This window comes from Mytilus galloprovincialis, chromosome 2 (assembly GCF_965363235.1).
Source record: "Mytilus galloprovincialis chromosome 2, xbMytGall1.hap1.1, whole genome shotgun sequence".
NCBI classification, from domain to species: domain Eukaryota; kingdom Metazoa; phylum Mollusca; class Bivalvia; order Mytilida; family Mytilidae; genus Mytilus; species Mytilus galloprovincialis.
The window spans coordinates 100,065,184-100,085,285 of NC_134839.1; the positions used below are offsets into that span (position 1 = coordinate 100,065,184).

The 20,102-nt window shown below is 31.4% G+C and overlaps 1 protein-coding gene across 3 annotated transcripts in view; it reads left to right on the forward strand.

Annotated features, from left to right (window-relative positions):
- The window catches only part of LOC143065110 (tRNA endonuclease ANKZF1-like), a 29,679-nt gene extending 12,838 nt beyond the window's left edge, over nt 1-16,841 (forward strand). For all 3 annotated transcript variants that reach the window (XM_076238464.1, XM_076238463.1, XM_076238465.1), the window contains exons 12-16: nt 2,208-2,319; nt 10,339-10,437; nt 15,316-15,396; nt 15,852-15,919; nt 16,574-16,841. In XM_076238464.1, the coding sequence (XP_076094579.1) occupies nt 2,208-2,319; nt 10,339-10,437; nt 15,316-15,396; nt 15,852-15,919; nt 16,574-16,691 (478 nt within the window). In that variant the 3' untranslated portion in view covers nt 16,692-16,841. The remainder of the gene's footprint in view (nt 1-2,207; nt 2,320-10,338; nt 10,438-15,315; nt 15,397-15,851; nt 15,920-16,573) is intronic.
- The last annotated feature ends 3,261 nt before the right edge of the window (nt 16,842-20,102 follow it).

Sequence of the window (20,102 nt, forward strand, 5' to 3'; positions counted from 1 at the left end):
AAGTGAATGGAAATCTATGAAATTTTAACACAAGGTTTATGACCACAAAAGGAAGGTTGGTATTGATTTTGGGAGTTTTGGTCCCAACATTTTAGGAATTAGGGGCCAAAAAGGGCCCAAATAAGCATTTTCTTGGTTTTCGCACTATAACTTTAGTTTAAGTTAATAGAAATCTATGAAATTTTGACACAAGGTTTATGACCACAAAAGAAAGGTTGGGATTGATTTTGGGAGTTTTGGTTCCAACAGTTTAGGAATTAGGGGCAAAAAAAGGGCCCAAATAAGCATTATTCTAGGTTTTCGCACAATAACTTTAGTTTAAGTAAATAGAAATCAATGAAATTTAAACACAATGTTTATGACCACAAAAGGAAGGTTGGTATTGATTTTGGGAGTTTTGGTCCTAACAGTTTAGGAATAAGGGGCCCAAAGGGTCCAAAATTGAACTTTGTGTGATTTCATCAAAAATTGAATAATTGGGGTTCTTTGATATGCCGAATCTAACTATGTATGTAGATTCTTAACTTTTGGTCCCGTTTTCAAATTGGTCTACATTAAGGTCCAAAGGGTCCAAAATTAAACTTAGTTTGATTTTAACAAAAATTGAATCCTTGGGGTTCTTTGATATGCTGAATTTAAAAATGTACTTAGATTTTTAATTATTGGCCTAGTTTTCAAGTTGGACCAAATGGGGGTCTAAAATTAAACTTTGTTTGATTTCATCAAAAATTGAATAAATGGGTTCTTTGATATGCAAAATCTAACTGTGTATGTAGATTCTTAATTTTTGGTCCAGTTTTCAAATTGGTCTACATTAAGGTCCAAAGGGTCCAAAATTAAACTAAGTTTGATTTTAACAAAAATTAAATTCTTGGGCTTATTTGATATGCTTTATCTAAATATGTACTTTGATTTTTGATTATGGGCCCAGTTTTCAAGTTGGTCCAAATCAGGATTCCATATGAAATATTGTGCAATAGCAAGAAATTTTCAATTGCACAGTATTGCACAATAGCAAGAAATATCTAATTGCACAATATTGTGCAATAGCAATTAATTTTCAATTGGAGTTATCTTTCTTTGTATAGAATAGTAGTTGATAATATATGTTGGAAATTTGCCAGTCATGACTATGATGTCATTTTCTATTTTTATTTGCCAATAACTTTATGTAAATGACTTCATTGGAAATTTGCCAATATAAAATGTTGCTGATGAAGCTTTTTTTCCTTATCTTATCTAAAATGTTTTTAGATAATGTATGTTGGACATTTGCCAGACATGACTATGATGTCATTTTCTATTTTTATTTGCCAATAACTTTATGTAAATAACTTCATTGGAAATTTGCCAATATAAAATGTTGCTGATGAAGTTTTTTTTATTGTTTTATACAATAAACAATGTATATTCACTTTTACTACCAACCAATCTTTACCATTCAGTGATAACAGGCACTTTATTTTACATTTTAATATTTTATGATGTATTTAAAAGAGTAGTTATTGTTGCAAACTCCATTAGAAATTTGAATTGATATCAGTTTTGGAAAAAGGGAAACGGGGATGTGAAAAAAAAGGGGGGGGGGTTAAATTTTTCTCATTTCAGATTTCATAAATAAAAAGAAAATTTCTTCAAACATTTTTTTGAGAGGATTAATATTCAACAGCATAGTGAATTGCTCAAAGGCAAAAAAAAACTTTTAAGTTCATTAGACCACATTCGTTCTGTGTCAGAAACCTATGCTGTGTCATGATCAACTATTTAATTTTAGATTTAAAAAGTTTGAAGAAGAAATCTTTAATTGATTTGTAAAATCTTGACATTTGTTTTGTGTAAAAAAAACCCATGTAATGTCAAAAATTTGATCACAATCCAAATTCAGAGCTGTATCACGCTTGAATGTTTTGTCCATACTTGCCCCAACTGTTCAGGGTTCGACCTCTGCGGTCGTATAAAGCTGCGCCCTGCGGAGCACCTGGTTGTCATTTCAAAGCTATGTGATTAGAAAGTAACAGGCACATTTTAGATTGCACATGTAATTCATAGAACATATTTTCATTATGAAAGGATTACTCAATCATGATCTTACTATATCTGATTATTTACCATACTTGACCTTGGTCAAGGTTATTGGCTCTACCAAATAGTTTTATCACTTTTATGTTGTGAGTTAGACAATGATAAATGATGCTTTTCTTCTTCAGAGATAAATATGGTCAGACTGCGTACCAGTTAACATCAGACAAAGAGACAAGGAACGAATTCAGAAGATTTATGGCTAAGTTTCCTGAAAGATATGATTACGATAGTGGAAAGGTAAAATCCATTATTCCACAAGTGTCATAAAAATAATTACAGAATGTGTCATTGTAAAACTTTGATCATGTTGTTATTGGTTTTGGTAGGCCACTTACTTATGTAGTAATTGCCAGGGCTCACGCTACCAGGCGTCTTGGGCGAAGAAGTCGCTTTCCCGACCTTCACTTCGTTTTCCCCGACCCCCAAAAGCGAAAACATGTCGCCCTGTTCTTGACGATACTCGCTTTCAGTCGCTTCTGTCATAGGACATAATTTTCAATTTTTACCAAGTTGATGAAACACCAATTTTTATACGACCGCAAAAATTTTAATTTTTTGGTCGTATATTGCTATCACGTTGGCGTCGTCGTCTGCGTCGTCGCCGTCGTCGTCGTCCGAATACTTTTAGTTTTCGCACTCTAACTTTAGTAAAAGTGAATAGAAATCAATGAAATTTTAACACAAGGTTTATGACCACAAAAGGAAGGTTGGGATTGATTTTGGGAGTTTTGGTCCCAACATTTTAGGAATTAGGGGCCAAAAAGGGCCCAAATAAGCATTTTCTTGGTTTTCGCACTATAACTTTAGTTTAAGTGAATAGAAATCTATGAAATTTTGACACAAGGTTTATGACCACAAAAGGAAGGTTGGGATTGATTTTGGGAGTTTTGGTTCCAACAGTTTAGGAATTAAGGGCCAAAAAAGGGCCCAAATAAGCATTATTCTTGGTTTTCGCACAATAACTTTAGTATAAGTAAATAGAAATCAATGAAATTTTAAGACAAGGTTTATGACCACAAAAGGAAGGTTGGGATTGATTTTTGGAGTTGAGGTCACAACAGTTTATGAATTAGGGGCCAAAAAGGGTCCCAAATAAGCATTATTTTTGGTTTTTGCACCATAACTTTAGTATAAGTAAATAGAAATCTATGAAATTTAAACACAAGGTTTATGACCATAAAAGGAAGGTTGGGTTTGATTTTGGGAGTTTTGGTCCCAACAGTTTAGGAATAAGGGGCCCAAAGGGTCCAAAATTGAACTTTGTGTGATTTCATCAAAAATTGAATAATTGGGGTTCTTTGATATGCCGAATCTAACTGTGTATGTAGATTCTTAATTTTTGGTCCCGTTTTCAAATTGGTCTACATTAAGGTCCAAAGGGTCCAAAATTAAACTTTGTTTGATTTTAACAAAAATTGAATCCTTGGGGTTCTTTGATATGCTGAATTTAAAAATGTACTTAGATTTTTAATTATTGGCCTAGTTTTCAAGTTGGTCCAAATGGGGGTCCAAAATTAAACTTTGTTTGATTTCATCAAAAATTGAAGAAATGGGTTCTTTGATATGCCAAATCTAACTGTGTATGTAGATTCTTAATTTTTGGTCCAGTTTTCAAATTGGTCTACATTAAGGTCCAAAGGGTCCAAAATTAAACTAAGTTTGATTTTAACAAAAATTAAATTATTGGGCTTATTTGATATGCTTTATCTAAACATGTACTTTGATTTTTGATTGTGGGCCCAGTTTTCAAGTTGGTCCAAATCAGGATTCCATATCAAGTATTGTGCAATAGCAAGAAATTTTCAATTGCACAGTATTGCACAATAGCAAGAAATATCTAATTGCACAATATTGTGCAATAGCAATTAATTTTCAATTGGAGTTATCTTTCTTTGTATAGAATAGTAGTTGATAATATATGTTGGAAATTTGCCAGACATGACTATGATGTCATTTTCTATTTTTATTTGCCAATAACTTTATGTAAATAACTTCATTGGAAATTTGCCAATATAAAATGTTGCTGATGAAGCTTTTTTTCCTTATCTTATCTAAAATGTTTTTAGATAATGTATGTTGGACATTTGCCAGACATGACTATGATGTCATTTTCTATTTTTATTTGCCAATAACTTTATGTAAATAACTTCATTGGAAATTTGCCAATATAAAATGTTGCTGATGAAGTTTTTTTTATTGTTTTATACAATAAACAATGTATATTCACTTTTACTACCAACCAATCTTTACCATTCAGTGATAACAAGCACTTTATTTTACATTTTAATATTTTATGATGTATTTAAAAGAGTAGTTATTGTTGCAAACTCCATTAGAAATTTGAATTGATATCAGTTTTGGAAAAAGGGAAACGGGGATGTGAAAAAAAAGGGGGGGTTTTAAATTTTTCTCATTTCAGATTTCATAAATAAAAAGAAAATTTCTTCAAACATTTTTTTGAGAGGATTAATATTCAACAGCATAGTGAATTGCTCAAAGGCAAAAAAAAACCTTTTAAGTTCATTAGACCACATTCATTCTGTGTCAGAAACCTATGCTGTGTCAACTATTTAATTTTAGATTTAAAAAGTTTGAAGAAGAAATCTTTTATTGATTTGTAAAATCTTGACATTTGTTTTGTGTAAAAAAAACCCATGTAATGTCAAAAATTTGATCACAATCCAAATTCAGAGCTGTATCACGCTTGAATGTTTTGTCCATACTTGCCCCAACTGTTCAGGGTTCGACCTCTGCGGTCGTATAAAGCTGCGCCCTGCGGAGCACCTGGTTTATTGATAATTAAAGAAATTTAGACATAAACGATTCATTATCTTAAGAAAAGAGGTTGAAGCATTGTCTTTGCAGTGTGTAGCAGGTTATTTGATAAAAATACAACTGTTTATCACTTCGTGCATTTCTGCAAGTTCTGGTGCTTGTTACTCGAAAACGTACATCAACCTAAATTTCAGCGGCAAAATAAGTTTGTTACTTCATTTAAACGTGATAAAAGTTGCCTCCAGTAAATGTTTAATCCATTTATTGCATTAAAAACATCATGTTTCTTTCCAAATAACTTGTCAAACATCGTTTATTTTTGTAAATTTTCTTGCATTCGTCTGCCATTTACCGATTTCTAAACCACAGATCTGAACCGGACCTGCTATGACCGAAATCCGTACTTTTACAAAAACTACTACGGACGCACGTATGGAACAGCTGACAGAAGAATATTGATCCCAAAGGGAAAAATTACGTATTCCACACGCATTAAGAGACTTTTGGTTACATCTAATACACCAGTTTCACATTTAACTGCGCATGTCTAATCTAATTAGCAAAACTATGAAATCACGCGATAATTCTCGAGAGTTTATCAACTGGGGGCTAACGGTTGTAAGCAGTGACCATTAAGACTTGGAAAAACAAGCATCTGATTGAGTTTTTGCGTTTACATTAATTTCTAACAACATGAGCATCATTTGAATCAAAATGTAAAATTTATATTGACCAGACAACTTTAATTATTAACAATTGACACATTAAAAGATTTTAAAACGGACTACTGCTGTGTTGTTTATTGCAGTAAAATACGATCTGAAATGCCGCCTGGCTTTATATTAATTGTACCTTTAAATGTCACGAATTCACGCTGAGATCGTTCACCAAACGGGAAGAATAAATTAGATAAATAAGCGGGGCTCACTTCATATACATAGTATTAGGTCATAAATTAAGAAGGCAATTAAGATAAATTAACACCTTGGCCATGTGGAATCCTCGTTTCACCTTGTATAATCTCACCAGGTGAAAACTGATAAAAACGTACCCTTTTCTGCATATACAGTTACTGAAAAAGGGCGACCATTTGATAATTTATTCAACTTTTGTACACAATTATTTCCTGTATTTTGTGTTGCAGATCATTCTTTTCCATCCTGCCTAGGTCATAATTATTTATTAGGAAATTAGTCTAAGAATATTATTTTTCTACACCCCCCTCCCCCTCCTGAAAATCAATTGGTCATCCCTTAATACAAATGTTTGAAATGTTAACCCTGGTACCTTATTAACACTGAGATATCATGGCCAGTGTGGTTAATGCCACTGGGAATATTTTAATAATTTAGGAGGGGATCATGCAGCATTTGATCTTAATTTAAGGCATATATCGCTCGTTGTAAATACAGGATATTCAATTACTTTTAATGTCACGAAAAATGATAAAGTTGACAATATGTAGAAAATTACTCGCCTCGCTGGCACTGAACCTCTGCTAAGACGAAATCGATCATGAACATAGCTTAGAAATTAAAATGATATTGAATGCATTGTATTATAGTCTGATCTTTGAAAATTGAAGATGAACCTGTATTTCTGATACGTATTTTAAAACTGCCTTATATCTCGCTTCATTTATATCATGGCCGTCTAAAACATCATTGACACAGAAATATTTGAAACAAATGTACATACAAATAAGCAGATGTGGTATGAGTGCCAATGATTGCCAATGAATGCCTCTGATCGCCTCTGTTTAATCCATACAAAATGCTTCATATTTTCACAGCGTATAGCTTGAAAACAAACTCGGTGACCTATCATTGTGTTTTTCATATTGTTAGCACATCACAATAATTATGTACTACATCTTTGACAATCTTGAGTATGTAAGGAAAAATTCTATCAATTTTCGTTAAACATTATATATCATACTCCGATACTACCATTATTGGAAATTTCGATTATTTAGTAGTGCCGGTATCTTGTCCTTGTATCCATAAAATTTCACGCAAAAGTCACCATAACAGTAACCTGTATATTTTTTAAAGAAAATTAAAAGTTCGAGTCTATGATACTAAACCTATATGTAGGTCGTAACCCTTTACAGTCCTCTACATGCATGTGAAGAAATGTAAAAATTTAAGAAAAACTGGAACAGAACTGAAATTAAATGAATTTCTGATGTTTAGGCTGTTTTCTCTTTATCAAAATATTTTTCTCTTTTCACGAAAAATCAAACTCACATACAGCAATGTACATAGCGCAGTAATTATAAGCAAAAGAAAGCAATTACAAGATTATACTGTGTTAAAACCATTTTACTCATAAACACAACTGTTATGAACTCTTTACAGCAACAAGATGACTTATTTTCTCGTTTGAATTGTTTTGTGTCGAGACCATTTAGAGAGTACTATTCGGTATAGATTTTCTCATTGTCGAGGGCTGTATGGTGACATATGGTTGCTTTCATCTGTCATTTGCTTCTGGTGGATAGTTGTCTCGTTTGCAATCATACCACATCTTTTTATTTTGAATTTATGTTATTCTCTGTATACATGGTATAGACGGTAAAACTATTTATTCTAAATATATAAAATAAACGATTATTAATATCTTCAAAATAAATAATCTCCAGCATACATCACGAGAGACAGAGATGTTGTTTAACAATCGGTTGATTTATTATTGTGTTGCTAAATATCAGTAGCCCCCTGTCACGTATGATATCGTTAATTATCGCGAGATTTAAACTCAAACGCGCATAAGATTTCGAGATCGGCGTTGATTAGTAGCTTATGTGAAACTGGTCTATTGATTGGTGTATATAATTCCCTATATTTTTTATGGATTGTTTCAAAGTTGCTTAACTCTGAGACTATTAATTATATTATATCCCAGCCCAGCTTAATAACTTTTATATTTTTTGATGAGAAACACTGAATTTCATACACAAGATAGATTTGAATTAAATTTTAATTGATATATTATAATTTCTTTACATTTTTTAAAATAAAATTTTTTTTTTTGAGTGCTAGATATTAAATATTTAGTTGGTAGTTTCTCACAAGAACCTAAACTTAAATAACTTTTAATTTGATATGTTACTTTAATTCTATACTCAGATATGAATTTAATAATATAAAAAGAACATTATTTACATATGACCCTTTATACTATAGTAAAATCCAGACATTGTAGCGCACCGCGCGAATGAGCACTTCTCTTTCAAATATCACCACTTCTCGCTATCAGTTTCAAATAGAGAAGTCACTTCTCCCTATAATTCTGAAGTAGTGTGAGCTCTGATTGCACCTTAAATTCATATAACATAAGTATTATGTATATATACTTTCAGTCCTTAATTTATTTTTAGTATTACGTTTTGGCGAGTTATTATATCAAACTTCGGCGAACATGGTTGACTGAATTACTTAAGAATTGAATGTTTCCTTTTGTAACCTCACTGGGGTGCAAAAGTGCTGACTAAAGTACAGCTTGCAGCGCTTCATAATAAAAATGTGCGCACGGTCAACGCTTTTACAACCCTATGAAGTTACTATGGTACCATGGATCTCAGATTTTAGGACCCAAGGCCTGTGCAGTGTATGGTTTGTGTGTTTTACCACTATACAGCTTATTTCTTATATTTACAGTGCTTATCCAGTGACCTTTGGGGTATCACAATAGCAATGGCTAAAACAGTTTACCAAATTGCAGTTGTATTTCTTCTCCCACAAACTGATCAACTGGTAAAATATTTTAGCAGATTGCTCAAGTGAAATGTTGTTAGTATGAAGTGAGTGCTGTAAAATCAAAAGTAATACTTACCATTCAGATCCAGTTATAGTTGATATCTTTGTAATTCTTTTCAAACAAAAAATTACTTACTATAGTTTGAGTCACTGAATAAGAAGGTATAATTTTGACATGGAAACTTCTTTCATAAATAGATTTTATAAATAAATAGTTCAAACCATTGTTTTGTAGATGTATATTTTATAGCTTTGTCTTCTAAGACAAAGTTATTGGGTAATTATGATTCGTATAATATTTTCTATACAAATTACTGATCTGCTGGCATTAAAGGGAAATAATTTTTATTGAGTTATTGTACACTAAAAAAATAATCAATGATACCAGGCTTCTGATTTTGCCTACAAAAAAATCATGAATACGACTTGAATAAAAAAAAATGAATTGCCAAATTAGGAGGAAGTTGAAGGCAATTTAGGACACAAATTACAAAGGTTTTGCCAAATACTGCTTATAAGTTATCTTGTGCTCCATGGTAGAGAATCCTTAGTACTTTGAACAATGCAAAGTTTGGCAAAACCGCTGTTAATATATATCTTTACCATATCAATAAAAATTCATGTCAAAATAAAATTACTGACTACTAGACTGGTGTTACTTTCTTAATTTACAGGGGAATTTGTATGATTTATAGAACTTTGAATGTGTTCAATAGGTTTTTAACAGTTTTTTTTTTTTTTATTTTAATCATCTTAAAAATAAATTTCATTGTTCTTTTCAAAACAGAGGATAAAAGTTTAATAATCATAAAAGTAATGTTACAAACAAATTAAATGAGGAAAGTTGATATTTGTCAGACAAAAATTGTGACAACATTTTGCTGATTTTCAGTAATGTAAATTATTTCCCTTTAATGGCAGCAGATAAGTAATTGCTTTAGAAAAAAAAAAATCCAAATTACAATTATGCACTAACTTGTTGTTGGAAAACAGAGCTATAAATTATAGACTTACAAAACAATGTTTTGAACTATTTATTTATAAAATCTATTTATGATAGAAGTTTCCTTGTCAATATTAGACCTTCTTATTCAGTGACTCATACTATAGTAAGCCATTATTGTGTTTGAAAAGAATGACAAAGATATCAACTAACTGGATCTTGATGGTAAGTATTACTTTTGAATTTACAGCACTCACTTCATACTAACAACATTTCACTTGGGCAATCTGCTAAAATATTTTACCAGTTGATCAGTTAGGTGGAGAAGAAATCTAACTGCAATTTGGTAAACTGTTTGAGCCATTGCTATTGTGATACCCCAAAGGTCACTGGATAAGCAGAGTAAGAGGTAGTAAACTTTGATCCAGATCAATTTGAAGAAAAAAATCCAAATGTACAGATTGGAAGTTCATGCATTTAATCTATATGCATTTTAATAAAAATAATAAATCTGGGTAAAAAAAAGTGGGTACCCTCAAATGAGAATGCTGCTAAGAAACATGACTTTTGGAATTCACATGTATTTTTGTTAAAATCAAAATGAATCTTAAATATACAATTTCCCTAATAAGCAGGATTTAGATTTATATGCACACATATTTTATACATATGTGATTACTTCTGACTTGTGTTCAATGATTTTAAATATATACACAATATATTATAAATATATATGTGTAATGCTGGAATATACATGTATATATTTTTTTAAACCAGGTTCCTGGGCCACTTACTGAAGAAATGGAGGCAGAAAGAAGGAAAAGAGAAGCTGAAAGAAAAAGGGTACAGAAGAAAGCAAAACAGGAAAGAGACAAGGTATATTTTGTAGTGGAATATATATGTTAATCTGTTTGCTGCTTTATTGAATTTTTTATACCCTGACATAGTGGAGGGGCATTAAATTTTAAACCTTGTCTGTACGTCTGACCATCCATACGTTTACGTCCTGAAATTGGTTTCCTTTTTATACGACCGCAAAATTTGAAAAATTTTTCGTCGTATATTGCTATCACGTTGGCGTCGTCGTCCGAATACTTTTAGTTTTCGCACTCTAACTTTAGTAAAAGTGAATAGAAATCTATGAAATTTTAACACAAGGTTTATGACCACAAAAGGAAGGTTGGGATTGATTTTGGGAGTTTTAGTCCCAACAATTTAGGAATTAGGGGCCAAAAAGGGCCCAAATAAGCATTTTCTTGGTTTTCGCACTATAACTTTAGTTTAAGTAAATAGAAATCTATGAAATTTCGACATAAGGTTTATGACCACAAAAGAAAGGTTGGGATTGATTTTGGGAGTTTTGGTTCCAACAGTTTAGGAATTAGGGGCCAAAAAAGGGCCCAAATAAGCATTATTCTTGGTTTTTGCACAATAACTTTAGTTTAAGTAAATAGAAATCAATGAAATTTAAACACAATGTTTATGACCACAAAAGGGAGGTTGGTATTGATTTTTGGAGTTAAGGTCCCAACATTTTAGGAATTAGGGGCCAAAAAGGGACCCAAATAAGCATTTTTCTTGGTTTTCGCACCATAACTTTAGTATAAGTAAATAGAAATCTATGAAATTTAAACACAAGGTTTATGACCATAAAAGGAAGGTTGGTATTGATTTTGGGAGTTTTGGTCCCAACAGTTTAGGAATAAAGGGCCCAAAGGGTCCAGATTTAAACTTTGTTTGATTTTATCAAAAATTGAATAATTGGGGTTCTTTGATATGCCGAATCTAACTGTGTATGTAGATTCTTATTTTTTGGTCCCGTTTTCAAATTGGTCTACATTAAGGTCCAAAGGGTCCAAAATTAAACTTAGTTTGATTTTAACAAAAATTGAATCCTTGGGGTTCTTTGATATGCTGAATCTAAAAATGTACTTAGATTTTTTATTATAGGCCCAGTTTTCAAGTTGGTCCAAATCGGGGTCCAAAATTAAACTTTGTTTGATTTCATCAAAAATTGAATAATTGGGGTTCTTTGATATGCCAAATCTAACTGTGTATGTAGATTCTTAATTTTTGGTCCAGTTTTCAAATTGGTCTACATTAAGGTCCAAAGGGTCCAAAATTAAACTAAGTTTGATTTTAACAAAAATTAAATTCTTGGGCTTATTTGATATGCTTTATCTAAATATGTACTTTGATTTTTGATTATGGGCCCAGTTTTCAAGTTGGTCCAAATCAGGATTCCATATCAAGTATTGTGCAATAGCAAGAAATTTTCAATTGCACAGTATTGCACAATAGCAAGAAATATCTAATTGCACAATATTGTGCAATAGCAATTAATTTTCAATTGGAGTTATCTTTCTTTGTATAGAATAGTAGTTGATAATATATGTTGGAAATTTGCCAGACATGACTATGATGTCATTTTCTATTTTTATTTGCCAATAACTTTATGTAAATAACTTCATTGGAAATTTGCCAATATAAAATGTTGCTGATGAAGCTTTTTTTCCTTATCTTATCTAAAATGTTTTTAGATAATGTATGTTGGACATTTGCCAGACATGACTATGATGTCATTTTCTATTTTTATTTGCCAATAACTTTATGTAAATAACTTCATTGGAAATTTGCCAATATAAAATGTTGCTGATGAAGTTTTTTTTATTGTTTTATACAATAAACAATGTATATTCACTTTTACTACCAACCAATCTTTACCATTCAGTGATAACAAACACTTTATTTTACATTTTAATATTTTATGATGTATTTAAAAGAGTAGTTATTGTTGCAAACTCCATTAGAAATTTGAATTAATATCAGTTTTGGAAAAAGGGAAGCGGGGATGTGAAAAAAAGGGGGGGGGGGGTTTAAATTTTTCTCATTTCAGATTTCATAAATAAAAAGAAAATTTCTTCAAACATTTTTTTGAGAGGATTAATATTCAACAGCATAGTGAATTGCTCAAAGGCAAAAAAAAAACTTTTAAGTTCATTAGACCACATTCATTCTGTGTCAGAAACCTATGCTGTGTCAACTATTTAATTTTAGATTTAAAAAGTTTGAAAAAGAAATCTTTAATTGATTTGTAAAATCTTGACATTTGTTTTGTGTAAAAAAAAACCATGTAATGTCAAAAATTTGATCACAATCCAAATTCAGAGCTGTATCACGCTTGAATGTTTTGTCCATACTTGCCCCAACTGTTCAGGGTTCGACCTCTGCGGTCGTATAAAGCTGCACCCTGCGGAGCACCTGGTTTCATTTAAGTTTCCGTAAACCAAATGTTTTGAAACTTATACAATAATAATCTTAATACAACAAAACAGATCCAGTTTGAATTTAGGTGGCGTCACTTTTACCGTTCCTGATCTATGTCCATTTATAAACATAAAAAGATGCTGATTTTTAGTTTCCTTTCTTTAACTTTAGTTTGCATCAATCAATTGTCATTATGACATGAAACTTATACAAAATGCTTATTACCAAAAAACACAAATCAAGGTTGTATATGGGTGGTGAAATTTTTACAGTTTTCTTGTTATGTCCCTTAATATTGTTTAATGCAAGCTGAGGCATCACATTCTCATAAAGAATAATTATTTTTATTTAATTTACGGACATTTTTGCGTATAGATTAACTGCTAAGGATATCAGACAGGAAAATTTTTAGTTAAAGCAAAGTTTGCATTGAAATATTAAAGATTTTTATGAATTTTTTTATATATAACATGTAGATCTATTTCATAATTATACGACCGCAAAAATTTTAATTTTTTGGTCGTATATTGCTATCACGTTGTCGTCGGCGGCGGCGGCGTCGTCGTCGTCGTCCGAATACTTTAAGTTTTCGCACTCTAACTTTAGTAAAAGTGAATAGAAATCAATGAAATTTTAACACAAGGTTTATGACCACAAAAGGAAGGTTGGGATTGATTTTGGGAGTTTTGGTCCCAACATTTTAGGAATTAGGGGCCAAAAAGGGCCCAAATAAGCATTTTCTTGGTTTTCGCACTATAACTTTAGTTTAAGTGAATAGAAATCTATGAAATTTTGACACAAGGTTTATGACCACAAAAGGATGGTTGGGATTGATTTTGGGAGTTTTGGTTCCAACAGTTTAGGAATTAAGGGCCAAAAAAGGGCCCAAATAAGCATTATTCTTGGTTTTCGCACAATAACTTTAGTATAAGTAAATAGAAATCAATGAAATTTTAACACAAGGTTTATGACCACAAAAGGAAGGTTGGGATTGATTTTTGGAGTTGAGGTCACAACAGTTTATGAATTAGGGGCCAAAAAGGGGCCCAAATAAGCATTATTTTTGGTTTTTGCACCATAACTTTGGTATAAGTAAATAGAAATCTATGAAATTTAAACACAAGGTTTATGACCATAAAAGGAAGGTTGGGTTTGATTTTGGGAGTTTTGGTCCTAACAGTTTAGGAATAAGGGGCCCAAAGGGTCCAAAATTGAACTTTGTGTGATTTCATCAAAAATTGAATAATTGGGGTTCTTTGATATGCCGAATCTAACTATGTATGTAGATTCTTAATTTTTGGTCCCGTTTTCAAATTGGTCTACATTAAGGTCCAAAGGGTCCAAAATTAAACTTTGTTTGATTTTAACAAAAATTGAATCCTTGGGGTTCTTTGATATGCTGAATTTAAAAATGTACTTAGATTTTTAATTATTGGCCTAGTTTTCAAGTTGGTCCAAATGGGGGTCCAATAGCAATTAATTTTCAATTGGAGTTATCTTTCTTTGTATAGAATAGTAGTTGATAATATATGTTGGACATTTGCCAGACATGACTATGATGTCATTTTCTATTTTTATTTGCCAATAACTTTATGTAAATAACTTCATTGGAAATTTGCCAATATAAAATGTTGCTGATGAAGTTTTTTTTTATTGTTTTATACAATAAACAATGTATATTCACTTTTACTACCAACCAATCTTTACCATTCAGTGATAACAAACACTTTATTTTACATTTTAATATTTTATGATGTATTTAGAAGAGTAGTTATTGTTGCAAACTCCATTAGAAATTTGAATTGATATCAGTTTTGGAAAAAGGGAAACAGGGATGTGAAAAAAAAGGGGGGGTTTAAATTTTTCTCATTTCAGATTTCATAAATAAAAAGAAAATTTCTTCAAACATTTTTTTGAGAGGATTAATATTCAACAGCATAGTGAATTGCTCAAAGGCAAAAAAACACTTTTAAGTTCATTAGACCACATTCATTCTGTGTCAGAAACCTATGCTGTGTCAACTATTTAATTTTAGATTTAAAAAGTTTGAAGAAGAAATCTTTAATTGATTTGTAAAATCTTGACATTTGTTTTGTGTAAAAAAAAACCATGTAATGTCAAAAATTTGATCACAATCCAAATTCAGAGCTGTATCACGCTTGAATGTTTTGTCCATACTTGCCCCAACTGTTCAGGGTTCGACCTCTGCGGTCGTATAAAGCTGTGCCCTGCGGAGCACCTGGTTTTTGTATTGGTTACATCTCTAAAAGTTAAAATGCTACCTGTGTATTTTATATTACCGTATATTCAGATCCAGTTTAATGATTTCAAAAATGCATACATACTCATTTTTTGAAAATCAATTATACATTTAATAATTTTGAAACTCTACTTAAATAATTTTTCTTTCAAATGCAAAAAATAATAAAGGTATGATTTAATTGAGACTGGCATTTTGATTTAATTGAAATGCATATTTTTTTTTAGGAAAAGAAAGCAGAAGAAGCAATACAAAGAGTTGAAGAAGAAGCAAAGAAAAGATTTTTATCAATGCCAGATAGGGATAAGGTCAGGCATTTAACAAAAGATAACATAGTAATAAAGATACAATTAAATGATAAATATAAACGAAGATATTTGGATAATGTTTTGACATAGTGACACCTCAATTAGAATGAACGGACGTCATTTAGAATTAGTAGTGTGTGTTACAGTTAGAGATTGGTCACAATGTTTTTAACAGAAAAAAAACAACATTAAGGGTAATATTTCCCCTTTGTAAGCAAATTGGTTAAAGAGGGTTACTTTATATTGAGGAAAGATTCCTATGATTTTTTTTGTGGATATGATGATTTTAATGTTTTCTGCTGTAAAGAACAGTTTCTATATTAGCATTTTCTTGATCCTTATAAAGATATAAAGTTTTATGTTAAATAATTTAATTGAAAGTCATAAAAGCATTAATGATTATATATACAAGGTAATTAAATATTTTTTAAGTATATATCCTGATGTAATTCCAGAGAGCCTTGGCAGCTGAAAAAAGAATCCAACAACAGAAAATGTCTGAAGGAATCCAGGTTGTATTAAGGTTGGTATTGAAACATGACAATTTTAATAACAGTATATCATTAAATTAGATATTTTTTTGGTTTAAGACTACATGTTGCCCTCTAGATGTCTTTTGGTTGTTATTGTCTTATTGATATGTACCCTACATTTCCTTTTATTATGCCCCTGCCGTAGCCGAGGGGGCATTAAATTTGACCGTTGTTGGTCTGTACATACGTTTGTCCATATGTCCCAAAATTGGTTTCCATTCTCAAACTTTAGTTTGCCTCAACCAAATGTTTTCAGGCTTATAAACAGTGCTTGCTACTACAAAACACAAATGAAGTTCTTATTTGGCCAGCCTCATTTTTACCATTCTAGAGTTATGCCCCTTTACAAATGAAAAAAATGCTGATTTTTTTGTTTCCGTTCTCTTACTTAAGTTTGCATCAAACAAAGGTTATGAAACTTATATGCAATACTTATTACCAAAAAACTTGAGGTAATATTTTGATGATATAATTATAGTGCTATCTTAGCTCATTTACTGTAAGAAATGTGTTTTTAGTGGCTCTTACCACCAATTGTACATAGTATACTAAAAATTGTACCATATGTATCATATGCGTAAATAACTGTTAATGATAAATTTAAAAATAATTTTATTTCACAGCATTCTATTTTTCTTTTACAGTCGTTGTTACCAGTGTGCAAAAGACATGACAGGAAAAGTTCCATTTGAATATTTTGAATTTAAATTTTGTTCTCCAAAATGCCTGAGAGAACACAGACAGAAAACTGGAAAGAGCTGATAGAAGATATCTTGTAGAACTTTTATTTTTAAATTTTTGTCTTAACTGCATTGTTCTCTGTTATAAAAATTAGATTTGTAATTATCAGGTACCATGTATACAAAGCTTTGTGGTATAAGTTATTTTTTAAATTAAAAGTGCCTCCTCATATATACCACATGTTGTTTTACACAAGTGTATCATCTCTCAAATATGAATAACATAACAAGGTAGTTTTAAACTAGAGACTCTCAAGAGCCTATGTCGCTCACCTGTATTTACTGATGCTTTGGAAAGCATGTAAATTATGGTTAAAACATAATTGATAGTATTAGATATAAGATATAATTAGATACTATAACGATATCTAAGATAATAACAATAATTGGGGGGGAAACAAGGGTTTTTCTGGTTAAAGGACAATTTAAAAGCAGTGTAAGGGAGGTAATCCAATTCCAATTAAATTTAAAGACTGTAAGTTATTTTATATTTTAATACTTTATGATGTATTTAAATGAGTAGTTATTGTTGCCAACTTAATGAGAAATTTGAATTGAGATTATTTTTGGAATAAGGGATTTGGGGAGGTGGAAAAAAAATGGGGTGGGTGGGGGTAAAATTTTTCTCATTTCAGATTTCAGAAATTAAAAAGAATTTTTCTTAAAATATTTTTTTTTAGGAGATTTATATTCAACATCATAGTGAATTGCTCAAAAGCAAAAAAAAAAAAATTGAGTTCATTAGATCACATTCATTCTGTGTCAGAAACCTTTGCTGTGTCAACTATTTAATCGCAATCCAAATTCAGAGCTGTATCAAGCTTGAATGTTGCGTCCATACTTGCCCCAATGCCCCAACTGTCAGGGTTCAACCTCTGCTGTCGTATAAAGCTGTGCCCTGCGGAGCAACTGGTTTAAACTAGATATCCTAATGATGATTATGGCCAAGTTTGGTTAAATTTGTCTCAGTAGTTTCAGAGAAGAAGATTTTTGTAAAAGTTAACGACGACTGACGACGACGATGGACGACGACGGACGCCAAGTGATGAGAAAAGCTCACATGGTCCTTCAGCTATAAAGGGACAAATGTTATGAAACTTATACACAATGGAAAACAAGTACAAATTTGGGTAGTGTCACTTTTACCGTTGTGAGGGAAATCACCTGTGTCCAATGGACACATTCCTCATTTATTTCAATACGAGACATCATAAAGTGTTGCTTTGACATGCAATGATTTTCACTTTATTTGAACTTGAAACAAAAGAGCTGTGCCTGTTTTAGATTGAGGAATGTAACATAGAAAGCAATGGAGCCATGAACTAGTGGTGTACTTTCTATTAGTTGGCTATTACTGGTCTTCAGACGTTACTGTAATTTTGATGTCATAAGAGAAAATGTCTGGCACAACAATGGAAAAGTGATTGCTGTTTGATGTCAATAGTTCAAGAATTGGAAGATTTTCGATCAAGAATTGCATAGTCAGGAATAATATTTGTTTATTTGAACATGTGGTTAGTGTAGTCAAGTTCAGCAAAAGAAGATCTATAAAGATGTTCACTAAATAAAATGACAGATTTCTTGCCCCAGAAAGATTGCTTCTATCCATTTTGCAAAAAATATGCCTTAGTATAAGGCTATCACATCCTCGTCTGTGTCTGAATACACATTTGCTTTCTAAAAAACAACTGTAGTTTAAATGAATGGATCTCTATGGAATTGCACTAGAAGATTTGTTACCACAAAAGGAAGAGGATTTGGATCGATTTTGGGGGGTAAAAGTACCAACAGTTTAGAAACTGGGGACCAAAAAAAAAACCATTTTGGTAGTTTCTGAACAATATTTTGTGTGTAAGTATATGGATCTCTCTGAAATTGTACTAAAGGTTCCATATCACTAAGGGAAGGCTGGGATTGAGTTAAGGGGGTATTTGCCCCAAATGTTCTGGAATAAGGGGGAAAGGACCAAAAACAAGTATTTTTTCTAGTTTCCTGACAATAACTTGTGTTTAACTGTATCTCACTGAAATTGTAAGTTTCCATATCATAAAGGGTAGGCTGGTATTGAGTTTGAGGGTAATTCCGCCAAATGTTTTGAAATTATGGGCCAAAAACGCGATTTTTCAACAACATCAAAATTTGGATGGGAAAAATATTAAGGGGGGGGATTTTTTATTTACATCAGTTATTTTATATATAAAAGCAACAAAAACTAATATGGTAAGTGATACACACCAAAACAGGGTGTGTAAATTATACACAAAACAGATTAACTTAGTATTGTACAACAGTACAGTATTGTGCAATAGCACAGTATAGCTCAATTGTATAGTAATTGGCTATATCAGTCTTGGGTAATAGAAAAAATTCTTCAATAGAATATAACTTCAATGGATTAAATTTAAAGTGTTTAATTTGTTGGGGTCCAAACTTGACCCAACTGTTCAGGGTTTCAACCTCTGCAGTTGTATCAGGCTGCACTCAGCAAAGCTTTTTTATATTTTTTTTTTTTGGCAGAAATTATCATAGATAGAGAGAAAATGTAAAAGCAAAGTTTTAAAGCACTATAAAAAGTCAAACATGGCTGAAATTGTCAACAGACTTGTATTAGAGGTGATTGTCATTGAAAGATTTTTTTTATTTTACCTTTTTTGAAAAATTCAAATCTTTGAGCACAATATGATCTATGTATCAGTCATAATATGGTTATATTCTATAAAAAGCACAAAAATGTCGTCTTTCACCTCAAAAGCTTACCAAACCTTTAAACAGACTAAATCAGAAGGGATATAGTTAAGATGAGGTTGTCAGGTCATTAAAGATGTCAGTTACTGCTAGTAGTCCGAGATCAATATTTTAATTAGATTGACTGTCTTAAGTCAAGAGACTCTGGCCTTTGCTAGTCATGTATGTTTTTTTTTTTTTAATTTTTGGTTCTTTTATATGTTTTTGGAGTTGAGTGAAAAATCTATTTTTGCTGAATAAATACACATTTTGCTTACGGACCAGCTGAAGCCTGCCTCCTTGTGCAGGATTTTCTCACTGTTAAAGACATATATATGTCTCTAACAGTTGATATTGACTCTTAAAATTCAAGAGTCTATCTAAAAATGAGGGTACTTTTTATATGGGTTTCCAAATACCGTTTCGACCCCTAACATTACTGAAGAGACATTTATTGTCGAAATCCGGATCTGGTGTACTAAAAAAATATTGACACCGTATGTTTGTGGCATAACATCGTGGCCACAAGTTAAATTTTTTTCTGTTTAGTATTAAATTCATATTAAGATCCATTTTGTTGCATCTTGTGATCAATTTTATTTGGCAATCGCCAATGGCAGTCAGCAGGGTTAAAGAACATCAGTTGTTCGACCTGTTAGTCAAATGCGTTTTGTTTAAATATACTTTTTCACTTTTTTGGTCTTTTGGA